Source organism: Populus euphratica, unplaced genomic scaffold (genome assembly GCF_000495115.2).
Source record: "Populus euphratica unplaced genomic scaffold, PopEup_1.0 scaffold1549.1, whole genome shotgun sequence".
In the NCBI taxonomy this organism is placed as follows: domain Eukaryota; kingdom Viridiplantae; phylum Streptophyta; class Magnoliopsida; order Malpighiales; family Salicaceae; genus Populus; species Populus euphratica.
The window spans coordinates 12,636-23,195 of NW_011501414.1; the positions used below are offsets into that span (position 1 = coordinate 12,636).

The following is a 10,560-nucleotide window of genomic DNA, read 5'->3' on the forward strand; positions in this document are numbered from 1 at the left end:
TAAAGAAATTGAAGTGGAATTCATCGCCAGGGAAGCTTCGTTGGATCATTATTTTCACAAGTCATGATTGGAGCAGAGACCCTTTTTTTTTAATACTTTAGCTGAATAAAGAAATGCCATGCCGTGCAATCATGCTGTCTTACGGTTTTTTTATTATAAATACAAGCTTCGCATTAAGTAGACCAATTTCTTGAAGAAGAACGTTGAAAAATGTTTTAAAAAACATGATCAACAACTCAACAAGGAAACACCATTCTTGAGCTTTGGCGGTTTTGCCACTGTTTTCATCAAACTTTTTTTTTCGCTTTTCTAATTATCCCTTAACATTTCATTACTTTTATTCTTCAATTTCTTTTTTTATTTAATTTTCTTTATTATTTTCATATTTTGTGTTCTTTAGCATAATAAATATAATTCATTAAAGGTTTTGGATTGATCTCTAAATTCGTTACTTTCAGTAATAATACTTCCACCGTTGTCTATAAAATTACAGTTTAATTATTTTTTCATTTTACTTCTATTTTTTTAAAATTACACTTTACATTCTTGGTCAATTCAAAGCTTAAAATAAACTAAAAAGATGAATATACTCTCATATATATAACACAACACAAGCATACATCTTCCCCTTTCTTCATCCATTATATCCCTTCCCTTCTTTCTTTTTATTTTGTTTTGTCTAAACAATCACAATCAAAGCCCCTTCTAATTAAACTGAAAAATTAAATTTTAATACACAAAATAAATTTATTTTTTTTACTCTAAATGAATTTGAAGAATTAGAATATCTAGATTTAATTAATTTTTTTTTACTCTAAGTGAATTTGAAGAATTAGAATATCTAGATTTAAATTTTGATTTTATTTAGAATACCCTCATCTAGGGTTTTTTGAAGAATTTTTTGCAATACTTTCACTGACATTTTTGTTAATATTATGCATTAAGAGGTTTTTAGTTATTAAATAAAATATAATGGTAAATTTGTAAATACTTAATCTATTTTCTTGATTTTTTATGCCATGTAAATTTTTATAAACTTATAAAGTTCAAGATTCTTTTTTTTTTAATTTTTAAATAAACGAAGACAAAGTGAAAAAATAAAAAATATGGTAACACTAGTTTTATAGTTCTCTAGAAGTTATAATGTATCGAGCTATATAGTAAGAGTAAGAAAATCATGATTATACAACCCTAAACTGTAAAATTAATCTCTATCAAATTAAGTTGTCTGGTAAGGATGAACCCCTGATGATGATGATGATGTTACAACTGGAATCGCGAGTGCATTGCCTTTTCAATCAAATATTTAGGACCTTCTTTGGATACAAATCTTGTGGGGTATTAATCGGAATATAGTGTCGCATCGCCGACAAACAACTAAAGTTCCAATAGTCTCAGACCTTTTTCCGGCTACTTTTTAATGTAATAATTGTTCTACTACTTTTTTTTTTTTGCTTTCAAAACTGGGTTACTTCAAGTTATTGGAGAATTTTAACTATTCCTATAATGTGTATTTCAGTTGATTTTTTTTTTAATATAAAGACATTCTCGGATCAATTTTCGTACATTAAGTCCAAATTAATCCTTCTTGATCGGATCTTAAATGATGAATGCTCACATTGAAATATTTTCATACAGTCTTCTTTAGGATTCGAATCCAAAAACATAACATGAGGAGTAAACCTCAATATCTATTAGACCAATTATTACAAGGTTAAAATTAAAAGTAAATTGAAAGAGAGAGAGAGAGAGAGAGAGAGAGAGAGAGAGAGAGAGAGAGAGAGAGAGAGAGAGAGAGAGAGAGAGAGAGAGAGATTCACGGCCTATTACTGTGAATGTCTATTTCAGGATAGGCAAGGCCCTAGTTTTAAATATTTTTCTTGCAACACACTCCTCGTCCCTCCACTGGAAAGGTTTAAGCTGATTTTTTATTTTTCTGTAAAAGAATATGTATATAGTAATTTGTGGCAGCATATACTATGTTATTCTATTGCCTAGTGCTGTGGTTATTATTATTATTTTTTTCTACAGTATTATCATTATCCAGAACTCCCTTCTTAGTTTTCCTTAGGAAACTGTAAAAACAGGAAAAGCAAATTCTTATGAGTGCACCATTGAAATTTTGAATTGATTAATTGTCATAAACCAACTTTTGATTTTTCACAAAAATAAAATTAATAAATAATAATTTAAAAATTAAATAGGACAATATGAGTTAAAAGTTTTGATGACAAATAAAAATAAAATTATGAATTTAAAAGTAAAATTTGAGAGCTTAATTAAAAAATGGAGAAGTCAGAGAACAGGGGAGGTGTGTTGGAAAGATGTAAAAGTGATAGTTGTGTTTTATAAAATAATTTTATTATAGTTTTTGTTAACTTAAGCAATGCATGGTAAAAGAAGTTTATTCATTTTAGGCTTTCTAGGTCTTCTCATGATCAAAATAAGATTAAAAAAATCAATTTTGAATCCAAATTACATTAATATGTAGGATGTTTTAAGTTGATAATTTTTGGATTTAGAAACTCTTGCATGATTTTTATATTAATGTTATTTGTTAGTTTTTTTTTTATTCAAACATATTTGTTTATAGTAGTGTGACTTGTTAAGACAAAAAAATGCATGTTTTAGAAGTAAAAATGCCAATTCTTAGGGGTTGATAGTGGTTGGGTTTTTTGGGCTTTTTTTTGAGTTTAAAATAACGTTCTTCATGTTTTTAGAAAGAATATTATCATAGTCTATGATTTGAACTAGTTTTGGTCTATTTCTTTTTGCTACATACTTCTTTATGCATGATTATTTAATAATCTGATTTATTTGCATCAATAACAAGTTTTGATGGGTTATAATCCTATAGTTTTGGTTTTAAATCAAAACCCATTTTGATAAAATTGTAATGTTTAAGTGATAATAAAAGTGAATGGGTGCTAAATTATTGATCCTTACATGATTTATAACATGTTTGTGTCTTTGTTTTGATCGTATCTAGTCTAATTTGGGGTTCATGTTGTTGAGTTCATGGTTGAATGTTCTTCGCGTTCTTTGTGTTTGATCTATTTTGTCCAAGAAATTAGTTTTTTTTTGTTTAATCTGTTTTTTATTTTTGATTTTGTTTTTGGATCAAATCAAAATTGTTGGTTTGGTTTATTGTTGAACCAAAGATTTTGAGTCAACCTAATTGGGATAAAATTTGGTCAAAGGGTTAAGATTCTATTTGGTTTATAATTTTTTTGTTAAAGGGTTTTTTGGTTTAAGAATATGTTTAGCAAACACCTACTTAGGCTTGGTATGATAGTTTTATTTTAAGAAAAAAAATGAGTTTTTGTTAAGCAAAGTATAAATAAGGAAAAAAAATAAAAAAACAAAAAATATTTTCTTTTTTAATCTTGCATATGGCAAAAAATCCTAAAATTGTTTGAGCATTCTTTTTTTTTTTTAAATCTAGAATATTGTGGTATGTTTTTTTGAAGAAGAGGTATTGGATGGATTTTATAACAAGTTTGTAAAATTTGAAGGGATTTTGTTCTATATTTTAAAAATATTAAAAATAGATTTTAGCAAGAAAATATATTATCCACTTTTAATATAAGGATAAAAAAACCTAAAAGGGGTTAATATCTTAAATATTATTATGGACAATAATTTATTATTACTTACTTTAATAGAAGGATAAAAAATTTGTATGAGATTAACATTCAGAATATTATTAAGAATAATAAAACTTATTTATTTTTTAATATAAAGATAAAAACCACAAAAAATTTTATCTGAAATATTATTTGAAATGATGGTTAGCAAAAATCTCAAGTTTACCCAAAATAAGACATAATGATAACTAAAAACATTTCACCTTTTCAAATTGATTTCTTTATCTAGAAAATTAGGATTTTTTCATTGTAGCAAACTTGTCATGGTAGGTTAATAAAAATAGAAACATCATTAAATTATAGCGAATAAAGAAAAAAATAATGTAGTTTAATTTAGATAAGACATATTATGAGTACTAATGTCTTTGCTTTATGCCATCAATTCCCTACCTAGAATTTCTCAAAAACCAATTAGTGTTTCTAATAATCATAATACTTGATAGCAACTTCTCAACCAACAAAAAACATCTAGACTAGTATGGAAAGAGTAGTTGCGACATCGTGCTCTTGTGGAAGGGTACGATACTTTTAACATGCTTATAATTTAAAAAAAGAATGTCTTAATATGATAATAGCAGAAAGCACCACTTCAAGAACTATTATGATGACCTTTACTATAAGAGCCATTATGCTCTCTATTATTGGAGAGTATTAGTTGTCTTTGAACAATATTTACCTTAATAAGTGGTATAGTAGCAAAAAGATGATGACACAATCCACATAAGATAAGTTATATGATTTAGTAGTAAAAGCATGAGATTAAGAGGTTTGCTTTCCATGTGGTTTCAAGTTTGAGCTTTACGGTTGCTAATATAATAATTACTAGAAATTTATATGGTTATTAACTTTAAGACTCATGAAATTAATCGAGATAAATATAAGCTGGTCGAACATACATATTAATTAAAAAAAAAAAGTTACATGGGCTGACAATAAATGGACGCTTCTGCTGTAAAAAGATACAAAACTAACCATAGCACATGCATATATCAACATCAACTTAATTATTATATTTAGCCTGATTTGTAGATTTTGTGAAGGATTAAATTAGTCAACCTAGTTAATTAATTACTTAACATTAAGACCTCCAACCCAAATCAATGGCTATATGTTAGTTAATGCATGTAATTTGCATACACCCAGTCATTTACATGGTCATTTTTCCTATTAATAGTTACAATCTATACAAGGAGCTAGCCCAAGTCGGCCAATAATTATGTGGAGTGATAACAGTTAATTTTACTATGATTTGTGTGATACTATGATTTCTCTATCACACTAATTATTAATGTTAATATCTTAATCATAGCTATTAAGCTTACCTGACCCGACTGGTTGACATGTTAAGATGTTTGTCTTTTTTTAGAGCTGTGATATCATATTGAAAAACAGAAGGATAAGTTTTACTAGTTCTTCAGTGCTATCTTTTTCATACAAGTAAACATTTCTCTAGTTAACACTTCATTCTGAAGTGTTAACTAGAGAAGAGTAGCGGATTAAAAACATCTTACATGAGTGATTCTTTTAGAGTTTTAGTACAAGAGAATAGCTAAGTTGTAGTGCTTTCAAATTTCTAATAATGATAGAAATATCAGATTAAGTTATCTTTCTTAACCTTCTGCTGAGGTTCTCCGGTTGATAGCTAGTAGTTTATTTGATTGGTTTGTTAATCAACTTCACAGTTTTCTCTACGTTGCTCTACACAAGAAAATATATTATCTACTTTTAATATAAGGATAAAAAACCTAAAAAGAGTTAATATCCTAAATATTATTATGGATAAGAATTTATTATTACTTACTTTAATATAAGGATAAAAAATTTGTATAAGATTAGCATCTAGAATATTATTAAGAATAATACAACTTATTCATTTTTAATATAAAGATAAAAACCACAAAAAATTTTATCTCAAATATTATTGGAAATAATGCATTAGCAAAAATCCCAAGTTTACTAAAAAACAAGACACAATGATAATTGAAGCAAAAATCCTAAATTTACCCCAAAACAAGACATAATGATAATTGAAAGCATTTCACCTTTACAGATTGATTTCTTCATCTAGAAAATTAGGATTTTTTCATCTTAGCAAAATTGTCATGGTAGGCTAATAAAAATAGAAACATCATCAGATTATAGCAAATAAAGAAAACAATACAGTTTAATTAAGGTAAAACATATTATGAGTATTAATACCTTTGTTTTATGCCACCAATCCCCGATCTAGAATTCCTCAAAAAACTAATTAGTGTTCCTAATAGTATTAATATTTGATAGCAAATTTTCCACCACAAAAAACATCTAGACTGGTATGGAAAGAGTAGTCATGACATCATACTCTTACATGAGGGCATGACTTCCTTAACGTATAATTTTAGAAAATAATGTCTTAATATGATAATAGGAAAAAGCCCAACGTCGAGAACTATTATAATGACCTTTACAACAAGAGCCATTGTGCTCTTTATGATTGGAGAGTAGTAGCTCTATTTGAACAATATTTGCCTTAATAAGTGGTATAGTAGCAAAAAAATGATGGCACGATCCATACAAGAGAAATTATATAGTTTAATAATAAGAGCATAAGATTAAGAGATTTACTTTTCATGTCGTCTTAAGTCTAAGCTTTATGATTGCTAATAAAATAGTTATTAGATGTTTATATGGTTATTAAATTTAAAGTTCATAGAATTAATCAAAATAAATATAAGCTGGCGTACACCCACATCAATTAAAAAAAGAAAAGAAAAGAAAAGAAAATTATATGGGTTGATAATGGATAGACATTTCTGCCATAAAAAGATACAAAACTAACCATAGCACATGCATGTATCGACATCAACTTAATTATTATATTTAGCCTGATTTGTAGATTTTGTGAAGGATTAAATTAGTCAACCTAATTAATTAATTACTTAACATAAAAACCTCCAACCCAAATCAATGGCTATATGTTAGTTAATGCATGTAATTTGCGTACACCAAGTCATTTACACTGTCATTTTTCCTATTAATAGTTACAATCTATACAAGGAGCTAGCCCAAGTCGGCCAATAATTATGTGGAGTAATAACAGTTACTTTTACTATGATTTGTGTGATACTATGATTTCTCTATCACACTAATTATTAATGTTAATATCTTAATCATAGCTATTAAGCTTACCTGACCCGACTGGTTGACATGTTAAGATGTTTGTCTTTTTTTAGAGCTGTGATATCATATTGAAAAACAGAAGGATAAGTTTTACTAGTTCTTCAGTGCTATCTTTTTCATACAAGTAAACATTTCTCTAGTTAACACTTCATTCTAAAGTGTTAACTAGAGAAGAGGAGCGGATTAAAAACATCTTACATGAATGATTCTTTTAGACTTTTAGTTCAAGAGAATAGCTAAGTTGTAGTGCTTTCAAATTTCTAGATAATGATAGAAATATCTGATTATGTTATCTTTCTTAATCTCTCCGGTTGACAGCTAGTAGTTTATTTGATTGGTTTGTTTACGCTGCTCTACTGTTCTCATCTAAGCTCGTTAGACTTGTAATGTTGAGGTAAAGGGTTCAATTCACATGTTCACAGCATTTTACGTACGTGATCACTAACACCAGACTTAAGTGCATCATTAAAGGCACGTTAGCATATTATTCAATATTTTGTAAATTGTTCACCAAATTGCTGTATTTTATTAAATAATTTAGATCTCATCATCATCTAGGATTCAACAATCACGATTATTGTACGTCTTTCTACTAAATTTCGATTGCTACATGACAGAATAGCTTGCTTATTACACATCATTTTGGGACTGCAATTACTGTTTATTTAACCAAATTATTACAACAAATCAAGGATGTTGGTTCTGTAAAAAGCGCCTAAACATGGTGATCTAACCACCCTTCTTTCTGGCCCTGTTTTACTCTTCAGCTTCTCTATCTCATGTGAAGTGGAAGAGGTGGGATGCTTTGTTCATGCCTGAAAATGTTGTCAGGATCAACTTTGCTCTTCACTAATGCCAACCTGTAGAAGTTACCCTTGAAGTATTTAGCACCCCAAACACTTGCCTTAATAAAGCTAGTGTTAGTATTCCTGTTGATGCCCAGATCAAGATCCCTGTAATTCACATATGCTTCCCTTGGATTCTTGGAAACGTAAGGTGCCATGTACATGTAAAGCTCCCTGATCCACTTTACGTGCTTTCCAACATTCCCAGAAGCATCCTGCCAGCCAGTTACATACTGGATCATGAATAGATCACCCTTTCTATGGGGGAAAGGAGTCTCAAACTCAGAGATTTTGCTCATCATTCCACCAAAAGGATTCCATATCATGAAAGCGCCCTCTTCTTTGAAAAGCCTTTTCCAAATACCTTTCAGTGCAGATTCAGGGATAGGTTCTTGGACAAAATCTGACTTGGCTTTGAAGTAGCTCTTCAATACGTTATTTGCTTGAAGTAAAGCTTCGGGAGGTGTATTGCTCGGATAGCTGCCTGTGTACATCACAGATTCGAGCCAGGTAGTTTCGATGCAATCCTTCTGTGTCAAGCCCAATTCTGGAAAGCTAGATTCCATTACCTTGAGGAGTCTCTTGGCATCACCAAGAAACAAGGCATTATAGGAAGTTGTGATAGTTCTGTTGCCTCTGGTACCGGCTGTTTGAATGCTAACTCTAATGAAGAGGTCTTCGTCAAGTTTGTCAGCAACTTGCTGCCATCTATAGAGGAGCTTAGTGGCACCTTGTTCCAAGGTCTTCGTAACTGTAAAGACTGTTACAGTTTCTGGAACAGGGACCAATTTTACTTTCCAGGCAGTAATAATGCCAAAGCTTCCTCCTCCTCCTCCTCTGATTGCCCAAAAAAGTTCTTCTCCCATCGCTTTTCTATCAAGAATCCTGCCCTGAGCATCGACTATGCGAGCATCGATGACATTATCAGCACCGAGGCCATATTTCCTCATCATAGGACCATAAGCACCACCTATAATGTGCCCACCCATGCCTAAACTGGTGCAAAGGCCAGCAGGGAAACCATGCTTTTTACTTTTTTCAGCAATCCTGTAGTAAAGTTCACCATTTGTGGCGCCTGCCTGAACCCAAGCGCTATTATCTTCGATGTCAACGTCAACAGACCGTAGCTTGGCAAGGTCTATAATAATGAAAGGGGATTCAATTGCAGAGACATAAGAGACAGCATCGTAATCATGGCCTCCACTGCGAACTCTAAAGTGAATTCCAAGCTGTTTGCAGCAAACAACAGCTGCTTGAATGTCGGATTCATTGACTGGTGTGAAGATAAACTCTGGCTTCGGCACTGAAGGCAATGTATACCTCAGGTTTTGAGCAGTAGAAAGTAAAACTGTGGTGAATGAAGAGTTATTAATTGGAGTGTACAAGGCAGTGGAGAAAGGAAAGGAGGATTCTGAAGTTGTTGAGAGACATTGTCGAAACCTATCCTGAATTGGGTATGAAAATACAAATGGAGATAGGAGTAGGACTACAAGTATTGAAAGAATGGAAGCACTTGGAAACACCATTTTTGCCTACTTATTTCTCTATCTCCCTGGCTTGTGTATCAAAACCCTAAGCCCCAAGATTGCTTATATAGCAATCTTGATGAGTATGAGTCACATTATTCAGGGTTTAAATGTAAGCCTTATTGTAATGATTTTTATTATATCTTCAACAACCAACAGGCAACTTGGTCATCTATGCTTTTCCATGTGAAATTCCTGTTTTGATAAATATTTTACCTGACTTTTTCTGCTAAGGGGTTCTTCAGAAACTAGACGGAAACTTGTTCTGGTCACCATTTGGTTTCTCATTATATTACTCCATTCACATGATCTTAACCATTTCTTAGTTCTTGGAGCTACACGTGTTGCGCTATTAGAGTTCACACTGGTTCCAACCCTTTGAGATTCTGAAACAACCTGCTTCTGCAACTATTGAAAATCTCACTGGTAGGAGAACATTATTCGTTCACATACTTTAGTCCTAGCCCGCAGCCAATCAAGAAATTTAAACTACATAATTGATTGCCATTCACACATGTATTATTTTGTTGGTATTAATTAAAAGTCATCTCTTAGTTATGTTTGATATTAATTATTCTACGACTCTTTTTTTCTTCTTTCAAAACTGGGTTTCTTCAAGTTGTAAGAGAATTTTACCTCCTGTCAGTAGTATCATTGAATTGAATGTCCATTTCAGTATAGCAATTTGGTACCACCCTAGTTTGAAATCCCTCCATTGAGATGGTTTTAGCTGAGTTTTTCTTTTTATGTGAAAGAATATTTATCTTGTAATTCGTGGAGGCCTTTTATATATATATATATATATATATAGTGTTATTAATTCTATAATAAGTAAGGGATTGTTATCTACATTATTATCCAGAACTCCATCCTTAGTTTTCCTTAGAAAGAACTTTGAAATCTTGAATGACTAATAATTGAGAGGAAACTAATGTAGAATACTTCGCGGTGGAGGATTTCTGAAGGGTCAAAGATTGCTAGCCTCCAAGAAATTACAAACCCTCCAAGAACGCAAAAGCCTGGCCCAGAGAAAGAACCAACCCCGCACTTGGCGGCTTAGGTCCACTATAACATCGAGTTTATGCCATTCGCACTATTTTACTTTTCTTTTAGCAGCCGACATTGAAGACCTTCTGTCGCATGCTTTGAAACCTTTTTTTTTTTTTTTTCATAAACTCATGATTTTTTTTCTCGTTTAATATATTTCAAATTCACTTGAATGGAAAAAAAATATATACTAAAGCTATTTTTGTTTTGACAATAATATCTATATGAGATATATGTACATCATGGTTCCCTTTTATTTTTTACGCAGTTCCTAGGAAACAGTCATCTAAAGTGATTAATATGCTAATTTTTATTTTTATATGATTCTTCCTTCAA

The 10,560-nt window shown here is 30.7% G+C and overlaps 2 protein-coding genes across 3 annotated transcripts in view; one reads left to right on the forward strand and one right to left on the reverse strand.

Moving 5' to 3' along the window:
• The window catches only part of LOC105117858 (tetrahydrocannabinolic acid synthase-like), a 22,345-nt gene that overhangs the window by 1,694 nt on the left and 10,091 nt on the right, over nucleotides 1-10,560 (forward strand). The gene's annotated exons all lie outside the window — the stretch shown is intronic.
• On the reverse strand, nucleotides 7,310-9,231 carry LOC105117857 (tetrahydrocannabinolic acid synthase-like). The gene has a single exon (XM_011015633.1). It carries the CDS (start codon nucleotides 9,175-9,177, stop codon nucleotides 7,579-7,581), a length of 1,599 nt encoding a protein of 532 aa, XP_011013935.1. The 5' UTR covers nucleotides 9,178-9,231; the 3' UTR covers nucleotides 7,310-7,578.

Bases quoted from the DNA above. Each gene is read 5' to 3' on its own strand.
- LOC105117857 (XM_011015633.1), bottom strand. From the start codon at position 9,177: ATGGTGTTTCCAAGTGCTTCCATTCTTTCAATACTTGTAGTCCTACTC.